Source organism: Falco peregrinus, chromosome 2 (genome assembly GCF_023634155.1).
Source record: "Falco peregrinus isolate bFalPer1 chromosome 2, bFalPer1.pri, whole genome shotgun sequence".
Lineage (NCBI taxonomy): Eukaryota > Metazoa > Chordata > Aves > Falconiformes > Falconidae > Falco > Falco peregrinus.
The window spans coordinates 90100918-90114293 of record NC_073722.1 but is presented as its reverse complement, the minus strand read 5'-3'; the positions used below and the strand labels follow the sequence as shown (position 1 = coordinate 90114293).

At 50.6% G+C, this 13376-nt stretch overlaps 1 protein-coding gene across 6 annotated transcripts in view; it reads right to left on the bottom strand.

Moving 5' to 3' along the window:
- The window catches only part of MSI1 (musashi RNA binding protein 1), a 31576-nt gene that overhangs the window by 11449 nt on the left and 6751 nt on the right, over nucleotides 1-13376 (bottom strand). For 5 of the 6 annotated variants that reach the window (XM_055796088.1, XM_055796086.1, XM_055796089.1 and 2 more), the window contains 2 exons: nucleotides 12246-12338; nucleotides 1507-1555 (listed from right to left, as the gene is read on the bottom strand). In XM_055796088.1, the coding sequence (XP_055652063.1) occupies nucleotides 1507-1555; nucleotides 12246-12338 (142 nt within the window). Of the gene's footprint in view, nucleotides 1-1506; nucleotides 1556-12245; nucleotides 12339-13007; nucleotides 13091-13376 lie in introns of those variants that run through there. The other variant, XM_027780789.2, reaches the window with a different exon arrangement.

Sequence of the window (13376 nt, the reverse complement as noted above, 5' to 3'; positions counted from 1 at the left end):
ATACACACAAGCAAAGTGATTTGCCAAGTTTCACCAAACTAAGGTTAGTAACTGGGGTAAGACAGGATAGCATGTTCCTGGCCCCTGGCCCACGCTCACACCTCCTTTCCCTCACCAACTCCTTTGCTGACAGTTTCAGCAAAGACTCGGGTGGGCAGACTAAACTCTCAGCTGACTGCAGCCATTTCTGGAAAACTGAGGCAGGTGGGAGGATGTCTTTAAGCTTGCCTTACAAGCAAGCTGGGATTAAGCAGAGCTTTCCGTTTTCCAGAACTGGCCAGTTCCATGGTGCTTTAAAATTAACTTTTAAAAACAGATGGGCACCTGTTGCCCAGAACCCCACTTTTTCTACATATTGCCAGAAAAGTCTCTTCATAAACTCCTCCATCTGTCTATGCCCAGGTAGTTCCACATCATTCACCTCAATGCCAATGAGCAGAGGAGCTTGGGAATTCAAGAGCAAAACCCTGATGCTGAAACCAGTCCTGAGCCCCATCAGACCCGCACCAGGCCTGCTGTACCCTAGGCAGAGCCCCTTACTGCCAACACAGTGGCTGGCTGCTCTCCCTGCTCCTTCCGAAATGCCCAACAACAATTTTAACTGTACTACCGACTGGGAGGCACACATGGAGGAACAAGGGTTAACACTTTTTCCCTTTTAAGATGAAACTGGAACAACATCCAAGGCCAGGCAATCAGAGTAGATTTAATGACTTTAGAAAAAAGCAAAAACCTGAAGGGCACACAGTGCAGCAAGAGCAGAAGGGAGCATTCCCTTGCTGATCCGAGGGCAGAAGTGCTTGGAAGTGCTTCAAACAACACACAGGCATGAGACTGGCCCAGCACAGGGCTGTCACTGGCCCTGATTGGGAAGGTGCTGAAGCTGAGTTTGCAGGTTAAGTTGTTGCCAACAAATCTCCGAGTTGGTGCAACGCTAGTGTCGCGCCCTGCCACGCCACCGGGTAGGCAGTGTGAAGACTCACCAGGAAAGTGAGAGGCAGGGGCACCCATGGGTGGGCTGGGTCTGAATCGCGCAAATATTACAGCCTTGCTCTCATCCTGTAACCAGACTCCACTAGCAAGACTCGGGAAAGAAAAGGTGACCTGGGAGCACAAGCAGGCTCTGGGCCGAGGAAGGGGCGAGAAGCAGCACTCTTCAGGCTCTCGTGTCAGCTTTCCTGGAGCTCAGATTACTCGGGACAAGGTAAGACACACACTGCGGGCTGGAGCCACAGAGGTAAGCGGGCAGGGGAGGGGGCCATCTCCTCTCACATATCTGCAACTCGGCCAGTTTACAGCACAGGAAACGCACTGGACAAAAGCTCTCTGTGCTGCGGCAGGACACTGGTAAAGGATGCATATGCAAAAGAATGGGGCGACTGGAGGCAAGATAAAGAGCAGCTGCGACCCGCATCCCCTGCTGCTGGGATACTAACCCCTCCCTAGGCAGGGCATGAGGCAAACCCTCCACAGTTCCCTCTCCTATAGCCAGAAGATCACTCTCACCTCGGTGTCGGTTGGTCGTCTTGTCAAACATCAGCATTGCATCGTCCACCTGCAAAGAGAAGAGCTCCGATCAGATTATTGCTGTTGCCATGAGCATCCTCTGACGCATTTCTGCAGAGGCCTCCCCAAAGCCGAGGGGATCAAGATAAGACCTCCTATCTCCAAGGAGGAAACAGGGTGCACGCGCACGGACACAGACACACATCACCCACCACACCAGGCACTACCCCAAACCACAACCAGCATGGTTTCCCCACCAGCCCGGGGCTGGTGCAGCCAAGCTAAGCCCCCTCGGCCCAGCCCCTGGCAGCAAGCGACCCTGATTGTTTGCCTGTGGCTCCAGCCGGGGGGCAAGGAGCAAGGAAGGCATTGTTCCCAAATCCCGGCCTCAAAGGAGAGGAGAATTAAAGGGGGGGAAGAGAAGCAAAGCTGTAGAAGAGGGGCCTCCCAGCGACAGGGGAAGCGGAGGCCTCAGACAACAGAGCCTGCCTGGGAAAGCTGGGAAGCGCCCCCGCCCCCACCCCAGAGGAGCCTTTCCTCTAAGTGAGGTTTCCCACTGCTGGAGGCTGTAATTAGAGCAAATTTACTGCAAGGCCTGAGCAGGGCTGCCTTCCCGGGGGGGAGGGGCGGCTGGATCCCATCCCCCAGCCGGCCTGGGGCTGCTCTCCTCCCCGGCGAGCTCATCACCGCCTGGTGCCACTTTTCCCCCCATCTTCCCGCTGGGTCTTGCCTTGCAGAGGCGCATCTGCACTGCTACACATGTCAGGCCGAGCAGGGTTAAAAAATACACTTCAATCCCCTCCGTGTAAGCCCCAGTGTAAACCTGTCCCACTGACCCATCCCTCCTCTCTAATACCACTGCCTTAATCCGATTATGAAACTGGACGTGCAAGAAGTGCTCAGGGGAGGCGGGAGCAGTCTCTGGCCAGCAGCTGCCCCAGCCTTCCTCCTCCGCCTCCATGCAAGACAGCTGCCCCCCAGCAGTGAGCCCTACACGCCCCCAACTCCACAGGGCTCCAACGTACCTTGCCTCGTCCCTGGAAAGCATCTGCATTGCTGCCTTCTCCAGAACAGCTTACCGCTGAGGGCAAGCGCTGTCCATACCCTGGTGCAGGCAGCCACTGGCTTTGCTTGTGGAGAGCCCACAGCCCCAGTCAGGGAAGGGAGAGGGCTCCTAGCCTCAGCCCCCCAGGACAACACAGCACAGCTGGCTCCACCTCAGTGCCACGAGGATGGAAGGAGCCCTTGCTAATGCTTCCACTGCCATCAAGAGCAATCATCTTTGATGCCCTCAGGCTTGTCCAACACGTCCACCCCTCAAAGATCTAGCTGAAAACAGACAGCCTGGCTCCTGGTCATCTTGCACTTCTCCCGTTCCGGCTCAGCCTCCCTCAGCCAAGTCAACAAACACCTGAAAATCACGCCAGGCATCTAGCTGGAGCCATGGGGAACATAAGACTTCACACAGACCTGAAGCAACTCCTCAGCAGCTTCCCAAGACACAGCCAGGGAGCTGGGGGCTGATGGCAGCTCATCATGCTGCCATTCCCTATTGACACTCGCTCCCGTCTCTGCACCATTTCCCTTCACGGTGCCAACACAACTGTGATGTGCTGAGGGGAAAATTGACATGGCTCAAAAATATTTCAAGAGGGTTTACTGTCTGGTTTGGTTCATTTTTTTAAGCTAGATCCTCCATCCAGTTCACAAAAAGGCTGGGCACATAGCTGTCCTCCTTCCCAGTAAACACTGGGAGAAAGCTGTGTCAACCGCACTCTGTGGCAGTGCCACTCCTGAGGACTTCAACTCAGGTAGCAGGAGCTCACAAACCCACCACGATGAGAGATGGGCATGAGAAAGAAAAACCCAGCAAGAACAAGCACAACCCAGCTGCTGAGTTACTCTATCTGACCTGACGCAGCAACAAGCTCTTCTTTGCAGAGCCTGGAAAGTGGAAGCAGCTGCAAGTGGCAGAGCCCAGCACTCATCCACACACAAAACCACCTCACAGCAACATCCCAGGCAATGGCTGGGCACTCCTGCAGTGCTCAAGCACTCAGAGCCAGGAGATGTGCAACCTCTTCATCCCAAACCATGCTCCAGGCACCGAGAGCTGCAGCCTTCCTCCATCTCAGCTTTTCTCTAAGTTTCTGGTGGTTCTTTGTGATCAGTACCCCACAACATACTCATCTTGCAAAAACGTATTTACAGTAACATGCATATGCTATTTGAAAGCTGTTTCCTGCCATGAACTGAATCTAACAGACAGATAGCTAAGTGCATATATACATAATATGTGAAATAGTCTCACTCCACTCAGCTCTAGGGCCTCAACTGTGTATGGCTACAGCTGGTGGGTTTTATTGCCAACAAAACCTACACATGAGCATCTTCTTGTCTTCTTCCAAGGCAACAGGTGAGATGAGCTGGGTGCTCTCAGGCAGCACTCAGCCAGTGCTGTGAGGTGAAGCAGGGCCCTGCAGGCCGCAGGGGTGCAGAGGTGGTGCTGGAGCCATGTGAAGGCCAGCGGGGCAGGCTGCAGGGGACCAGGAGAAAGGCCTCACCTGTGTCCACAGGGAACGGCCATTCCCAGCACCCTGCCTGAGGAGTCTGGCCTCACCAGACGCCACGCAGCTCTCACCACCACCCCTGCAGCTAGGTGAGGGGCTGGGCCTGGCTGCCTCAGCTCGCAGGGCTCCCTGCAGCCCGGCAGCACCGGCCACCCGGGCTGACCCCCACACGAAGCGCTGCAGGGATGGAGGTACCATGGCCGGCTCCTACCAAGGCCCAGCCCCGGGCCGGGACAAACCGGGCCTGCACCGGCTCCATAGCCGCAGTCAGGTGTGAGTGGCAGCCCCCGGCGGGCAGCTATTGTGGCGGCGAACCGACACCCCCCGCCGCCGCGCCGGGCCCTTCCCGGCTGGGCCGCGCCGGGCCCCAACAAAGGCGGCCGCCGGCGGGGCCGTCGCCACGGCAACGCGGCCGCCAATAGCAGCTGCCGCCCGGATTAGCGCCGCGCACAAAGCCGCCCCGCTGCGCCCGGCCCGCGCCCGCCCCGCCAGCGGCGGCGCCCTCACACGCACCGCGGCCCGCCGTGGTCTCAGGGAGGGCGCGAGCCGGGGCCCGCCACCGCCGCACGCAAGGGGTCGGCACCGCCAGGAGCGAGGTCTCACAGCGAGACCCCTCCTGCACCGGCAGTGCCCCCCTCTGCTTCTGGCGGGACAGAGTTGCCGCCATCTTCCCGCGCCCCCCTGAGGGAGGCAGCGGGCATGGGCAGGGGAGCGCTGTGAGGGGACGCGGGGCCAGCGGGGTGGGTGTCAGGGTCGGGGGAGCAGGGATGTTTGGGAACGGGGTTAAGAAGGGGGTCTGGGTTCTCCAGCAGCACAGCAATGGAGGTACCATCTCCCACCAGACCGCGGTGGCTGGCAGAGACAAAACAGGCAAGCTACCTGAGAACTGGATGTAAAACTGTGTGGAAAACAGCACTTCAAAGAGTTTCAGAAGCACCCCTAAAGTTCATCTTTAACAGGGTGTGGAAGTAATCCATGATCAACTGTACTTTTAACACTGGCTTTTTCTCTGGGTGAATTGTTTTTCCCTCCATTCCCCCCCTGCCGCCCCCCCAAATAATTTGCTTCAATTCTTCAAACAGTCAAAGAAGCAGATCACTTTACTAGAAAACTGTTTAGCTAGCGGCAAAGGCACACTCTCTCTCAGGGAACAATTTAACTTGCTGGTCTAAGCTTCAGTTATCCAACATCTGAGGTTAGAAGTTAGAAGTTCAAGGTTTGTTAATTTTGAGGGATGATGTCTCTCCCTATGTTTAGCCATGAGGGTCAAAAACCATCAAGGAAAAATGATGGGGTCCCACAAGCAGTGGCTTTTGCTCTCTAGGTGTATCCTTCCCAAGGAACCCTACCACAGGAGACTGGCTGTTTTGGGGCAGGTACCGCACCCCTGAGTCTTAAACCCAAGCTGTCCAACATCACCTCCTCGCAATTCTGTCTCCCGTGGCTCTCTCTAGCTTTGGAAAACCAAATGGCAGTGGAAGAAAGATAAAGGCTTTGGCTCAGTGGAGGTAACACGTTCAGAAAGTGAAAAAAGATTTGCCCCTGGGGAGGAAGCTCTTCTAATCCTCCATGGATTTGCCACTGCTGAGACCTGCTGCATGACCTATAAGCAGAACCTTCATGAGAGGAGGAGGCAGGCCCTTCTCAAAACAGCACCTGGTTTTGATGAGAGCAGTGTGGTGGTGACAGGAAGGAAAAGTTGACAGTCACAGGTTTTAGAGAGAGACTCCACCAAAGCAACCCTCAGCCTAGCCAAAATATTCAAGTGCACTGATATAAGGCATTTAATACCAAAATAGAATACAGTATAATCTGCCTGGCCTTGGCCAAAAGGCCTGATTTTTCCCATGGCTTAGTCCCACTCTAACATCTTTCAGTCTTCCTGGGACAGTCACAGGTGTCTGCAACAGAGGAAGCCAATGACAGCTTCATGCAGATTTAAAAAAAATAGTAATTCCAACACAAGATTGATAAAAAATGTTGGATGTACTTCCACATGGGCAGATCTTGAAGAAAGTTGTAAATATTCAAGCAAAGGCTTTGCAGAGATGGGCATCTTCCACCTGAACAGCAACTAAAGATGGCTGGGCTGGTCCTAGAAGGAACCATGGCAACATATTTGTAGAAAAATCAGAAGAATAAAAACTGCTGAGACAGCTTCAACATGGGAAATATAAAGCAAATGACCTAGAAACTGCTCAACCATCCTGTCAAGAGAGGACATTAGCAACCCTACAAGGTTCTCCCAGCTGCTCTAACAGGACAGGTCGATTCTGGGGACGAGGATGCACCAACCCAGAGCCCAGCTCCAAGGAGCAGGCATGCTGTGCCTGTCCAGTGCCAGGAAGACCCTTCTCTACTCGGCTCTGCAGACCTGTTCTCAAAACTCTGGGAATGAGACTCGGCCAAGGGACAGAGCCCACTCTGTGCCACAGGTGAGCAGGACAGCCTGTCTGGGTGTTCCTGCCCGCTCTTGTGCTGTGCCGCGGGCACCTGGTAAATATCAAATGAACCACTAAAGACCTGAATGACCATTACCACTAGAGCATTTTTGGCTATCTGCCTACCAGATGCGGAGCACAGAGAACCCTTTGTTCCAGAGGCATTGTTACCACAAGCCAAACTGCCTACTGCCGCAAGAGAGGTGATCAGATTCCCCTTCTCCTCCCCTCCCCATCTGTTCATTGCAACCATGTTACGCATGAGAATTTGCATAAATTGCCCTCTGATCTGTGGAAGAAAATCCAAAATCCAGTTTGGAAATCCACAGCAGGTTGACAAGTAGCTCTGATCCCTGAAATTTCCAGAGAGCAGCAGATTAAGGATTAATTAATTAACATTCTCCTGATCCAAAGTGAGGGAAACCATGCGCACTGTAAGCATAGGAACAAGTCTTCCTTTAAAGAAATTCCCCATCAGTATCTAAAGGTTCTCCAATTAGTCAGCAGGGAAAACTCTTTCATATACCCAAGTCAACCACACCATTTTTCTGGCAGGTGTACATGAATATGCATTTGTGACAGACATGCAAACCCTCATCAAATCCAGCACCTCTGATACAGTGGTTTTCTCTTGGTCAGGACAGTACTAGAGTCATTGCCTGAATGAGATCTCAAAACCTGCCTCAAGCAAATGGTCCAGAATTTGGACAGAGTATATTAGATGGCAGCCTAAAGGTCAGAATCGTCCTCAGACCTCAGCAGATCTTTTTTCTTGTTTGCTTCCAGGATATTTTTAGAGAGCAGATCTCTCTCTGGGCACAACTGCTTCACAGAGAGGCTGAGCTTTCATGACCGACTCATCCACATATCACCTGCAGGCCCCGGGGGAGACGCAGGCTGGTTTTGAGCACTTTTCAATCACCCTCGGAGCCACAACTGATTAGTGAGTCATGCAAAGATGTCACTGTGAATATATTTCTTGCACTGCTGCTTCACGAAATGCAAAAGCACACAAGAAAACTGTGAGTGCAAACACCTGAATTGGGTCCAGGCCCCCATTTCTTCCAGTACCTCTGCATTTCTAGTTCCTGGAATGATCAACTTCTCTCCCAGTGACAGACAAAAGACTGGCTGCACCAAGTTAGAGCAAAGCTCTACCTTGCCCAGCACCCCACAAGATACCAACCAACAACAGACACCTTTGGAAGAGCACAAAGACAAGGCAAGGGTATTGCAACAGACCCCAGAATACTCCATCATATTCTAAGTCATTTGTGATCTGGGGATTTCCTGAACTTAAAGGGGTGTCTGCGTATTTAAAAAGACCTTCCATAAATACATCCAATCATTTTGGAGTCTATGCAAATTTTAGCAACAACATCCTGGGGCAAAGATTTCACAGCTTAGTTAAGCTCCATGACAAAAAGACCTTATTTGCGCTGAGCCTCCTATCTTGCAATTCGACTTTCTCTACCACTAAACTTCAGACTAGCCCTTGAAAAAGAAAGATGATCTGAGTTTTTTTCAGTTACAATTTGAAACAAATAACCTTGCTCGCAAGATCAGACCCGGTGGTCCAAAGAAATCACTCTGACGGACAAATCTTTTTCCCTCAAAAAAATAATACAGAACAATATGTTCCCACAGGTTGAAGTAGAAAAGGAGGAAGCTGGGACCTGAGCTCCTCTGAGGCATCCTCATACATGTTGAACTAGACAGAGGACTAGCTATGCCTGAGGTGGTAGGTGCAAGACACCTTCTCTGTTTTGGGTTTCAGTGAGGGCGGCAGCCTGAATCTAGACAGGCTGTTGAAATACTTCCTTGTGCAGTCTATAAAGATGTCCAACATCATCCAACTTAAGCCAAGACACTTGGCTACACATACTGTGAACACAAGTCTTTCCAGGACTTCTGTCCTACAGTTGAAAAAATAATCTCCTTTAGAAAGCATGTCCATGGCCCTAGCTTGCATCTCAGAGAGATTCAAGTTCTGGAGCCAGAAGTGTTTCCTAGAAATCCCACTATGTTCAAAGCCCCAGCAGCTGCACCTGACAAACCATAGCCAGCTTGAGAGCACTTCTCAGTCTCTCTCACTGTACTAAAAAAAACCCTTTGTATTTTCTTCCCCAGGAAAACAGCAGCCCATATTTTTCATTCACAGTTTTGGAAGAGAAAAAAAAAAAGGTTATCCTTCTTTGAAGCAGAGAAACTCACACTGTATTTGGGATCCTCTTTGAAGCTCCACCCTTTGTACCTGTTAAAACCAAGCATTTTGATATGAAGAACTGGGGCGCAAGCCTCCCCCTTTCTTCCTTTATCCCTAAGTAATACTCATGGATTTCCTCCTCACACATTTTCATTTTTATTTTGACACTTCCATTTTACAAAACTTAGAGAAGGTTTTGGACACAGCAAGGAAAGAAAAGAAAAGAAAACAAAAATAGGAGAGTAAGTGAAAATACCAAAATGGAAAAATCAGACTTGGGAATTTTGTTTTATGAAATGGGAAACTATTTTATCTCCAGCTCAACCAAACTTTCATTTTTTTCCTGCTAATGGACACATGAGGTGTGTTGCTTCTGACCCGTGATGCACTGATGCCAGTGACCTTGGTAGACTTGCGAACTGCAGTTCACGGATTTGGACCGGAGGAACATTATGATAATCTAATTTGACCTCATCTGTACTGCAGGCCATAGCACTTCCTCTCGTAATTCCTACAGCATGTGCATGTTTTCTGTCTGTGCTAAAATGTATTTTTCAAAAAGCATCTATCCTAATTTAAAGGCCTTAAGTGGTGGCCAATCTAACACACACTTAGGCTTGGGGCCTGAGGGTTACCTAAAAGATAACCTTCACACAAAACCCATTCAGCAGGCTATATTCTCTTGTCCTCAGCCAGAGGATGATCTGTCTCTTCCTGAAGCCAAGACCCAAACTGAGCTTCCCACTGGATTCTCAAAAATTGACTAAAAATCACTCCTGGGAACCCAGTACCTTGATCTTGAGGAATCAACACAGGATGACTTGGTGCTCCCTGCTCTTTCCTCTCTAGATCCTAAGTGTTCCCATGCCTCCATGCACAGGGAAGAGGAAAGATTTTTCTCCTGCCAGATCCCAGAACAATGTGGGCCACTCGGAAGAAGGAGGAAATAGACAAAGCTATTTCCTCAGGGTAAGTCCTCCAAGGCAATGCTTTAAAGGGGCATCCTTAACAATTCCTTTTCACACAGTCCAAATCCAATTCTAGAAATAGTACTGACCCAAATGACTTAGAAAATATTTTTTTCAGATAGACTTTCCAAGATAAGGGTAACACGACTGAAGTTTCCGCACCTCTCACTTAAAGATGCTATAAATTGAGGAGATGAAGACCACAGAGTCAGGTGCCAAGGGCACCTCTAAAGAAGAGATCCTAGGAGACCTCTGAAAGCTAGGAGGCCCCAGAGTATCATAAACAAATACCAGAAGAGTCTGTGTATCAAAATCATGTTCTCCATGAGTCACATCTGAAACTGAAGGCAACAGGCTTCTCTCAGCTGTACAAACCACAGAGCGGCACATTCAGAGCTCAGAACTCCGGAGCTGATGGCCACGGAGGCTTTCCTCTGAAACACACTTTCCCACTGATCTGCACATCAGCCATATGGAGCTACCAACCGGAGAGGATTTCTCAGGAAACAGTGCTCCTGGCCTTCAGTGAATTATTTGAGGCTTAAACTAGAAGATGGTCACAGGCCAGGAGCAACGCTTTATACAAGAGCTCTGAGGAGGCTCTCCTCAGCTGAAGGGGCCAGATGAGTCAGACAACTGCCCCAAAAATGGAGACTCAATCTGACCAGCCTTGACCTCGGCCCATGAAAACTCCCCAGAGCCAGGAGGCTGACTGCATCAGCCTCACGCAGGTTTTTGAGCACCAGGTGTAGTCCAGGATGCTGGTTCTTCAGAAATGAATTGCACCAAGCAATGCAGAACTCTCCCTTCTGCCCAGTCCCAAGAAAACAATCTGACACAACCAGTTCTTGCCAGTCTCCTGACGTCAGGACACCTTTCAGCACATGACCATTAAACAAGAGCAACATAACAGCGTAACACCCCAAAAGAACTGGACAGTACTTCTCAAGCTAGAGCAACTGTAACCGCTTGTAAACACAGTGCTACATGACGTGCTTCTGCTTCAAATTAACAGATGTACAGTTAAGGTTAAAAGGGGATTACACCCAAAACATTTTGTTTTCTGATCAAAACACATCCATCAGCAGTACAGGAGCACATGGCAAGTCAAACAACCTTCAGACTACACAGACACGTGGACAACACCACCTTTAGTGGTGACACCTTCAGTGACACCATGTAAAAGCTCTTGGGGACACAACAGAATTTGCTTATTTCTAATAGAAAATAAAACCACACAGAGCTAATGACTAGCAAACATGGGGGTATCTGACCGCTTTTGCTACTGCCACTTTCTCTTAGGACTGAGCAGAAATACAAAGGAGTTCCACTTCACAGTCACTACAGCACACCAGGACATGCAGATTTGACTTCAGAAGCTGAACAAAGGCACTGAGCAAACACTCGTTCCAAACTTTCTGCCCAAAAGTTCCAACGATATAGCAAAGGTGGCTACAAAACTCCCTTTCACCAATTAATGTGCCTTAGCATAACATCACCCTTTTGCAGGATCTTTCTGAAGAAAATTAATACCAAAGCCATCCCTCATGCTCTACAGTTTTCATGGTACTTTCCTTCACATCCATGATGCTATCAGCAAGGTCCTGTCCCAATTACTGCCCACCAGACTGTGTTCTGCTCCCCTAGCCCAGCAGGAACAGAATCCAACACTTCCTGCCCCAAACAGCAAACCTATGCACACCACCACCGAACAACAGTGACACAGTCACAGAGCCCTGCCCCCAGAGGTGACCACATTCAGCATCTGGGTACAATGATCCCCTTCAGTTCCTGATCCCATTAAAAATCTTGGGATCCTTCAATCCAGTACTAGTGAGATTACTCCTGGAGATGCTCACAACCTCCTGATGCAGCTGAAGGGCCAAGATCGAGCCCCCTTCTATCCTCCGATTCGGTCCCAGCTCACAGTTTGTACACCTGGCTGGCATGGACCATGCCACAAGTGACTTCCATCCACAGAAGCCCACCCTTCCCTGAGCCACCAGCTGGCACAGAAGAGCCAGGCCAACACAAGGGAGAGTCATAGTGCCAGATTTTCTTCAAATATCCAAAACTAACATCACTACTTGCACAAGACTCAGCAGGAGAAGTTTCAGGACCAAAAGGCTAATTCTTAATAAAGGATTACCAAAATATCAATCACAAGGCTTTGTGTTAGAAACAGGCCAACATCATAGGTTTGATGCTGCAGCCACTCTGTTAAAAGTGTCTACAAACATTTGAACAAAACGCAAATCTACAGGCCACAAGAGGCCTCTGGATAGGAAAACCACAGAAAACCACTTCCCTTAGCCCAGGTCCTATTGACTCCAGGAACAAGCACAAATTCTTTCAAATAATCACAGGGCAGGAGTCACTGGCTGTAGCCCCTACAAAGACATTACAGCCACCCAGCATCTGTAACTGACCTTCAATCTGCTTAACCCTCTGCAAAAGACTCACAAGCTCCTAACCCCGCCTCCACAGAAGTTCAGAAAACTCCATTTTGCCCCAAAAGCAACAGCTTTGATCCAACACCACTCAGGAGACTTACCTTCCCAAACTGTTCGAAATACTGTTTCACATCCTCCACAGTAGTGTTCACGGACAGACCACCCACAAATATCTTCTTCGTTCGGGTCACCATCTGGAAAGGGGAAGGACAGGAATTCACCGAATAAACCCAGAGCAAGACGAGAATGAGATTCAAAAGGCCAGTAAGTCCCCTCCGCTGCCAGGAAGCGCCTGCCTCTTTGCTGCAGCTGAGCCTCCACCCTCTTGAAGCTCCCTGGCCAAACACGGCTGGCAGATCTGTTCCACGCCAGACCCCAGTTCACGCTCTCGCTCTCCCACCACCCCATCACACTGACCGGTGCCCAGCCACTGCCTCCTCATCAGACAGCACATTACCAGCCTCTGCCCTCGCTAACCTGCTGCCACTCCCTTGGCACATTGACACCACCCCGAAGACGTGGGGCACGACTGCACCCTCCCCAGCCCTCCAGCAGGCCTGCCACTTCTCGCAGCCAGCCTCCTGAAGGTTCTTCCAGAGACGCCTGCTCTGCTTCCCAGAGCGGAAAGACGGGCAGGAGGCCTGCCAGCGCAGGAAGGCTCCCAAGGCTTCGCTCTCCTAGCTCACAAATCACACAGCACCCAGTCTTACACGGAATAAGCCTTATTTCACCCCCATTCCTGAGTCACTTAAAGGAAGTCCAGTCAAATCCCAGTTAAATCTTTTCTGCCTTTGCAAGAAGGTAAAGAGAAGATCCCTCTGCCCCATGTCACTCATGCAGCTGTGACAAGGAAGAAAACTAACTGCCCTGAGAGGGGCCATTGCTACCAGGCTGAGGCACACCGACATCCTTTGAATCAGCTCTCCAGCTGCATCCTCCCCTTGGCTGCTTGGCTACACCCCTGCTCTCAGAGGAACACATGGTCCTAATTACCCCAAGGAGCATAGGGCTAATCCGCAGCAATTCCCTGGCTTGGAGAGCAGCCCGTTCTAACACTAAAGCACCTTCTGTCACCAAACTGCTTAATGGAATTAACCCAATTCCTACCATGTGCTTCCTGGCTCCAGTTACTCAGGATACCTGCTCACCAATTGTTCTCAGTGCCTGATCCCCCTTACTTCCCTCCCAGCACCAGTCTCCTCTTCCCTCTCTGCTTCTTGACACTGCTTCTC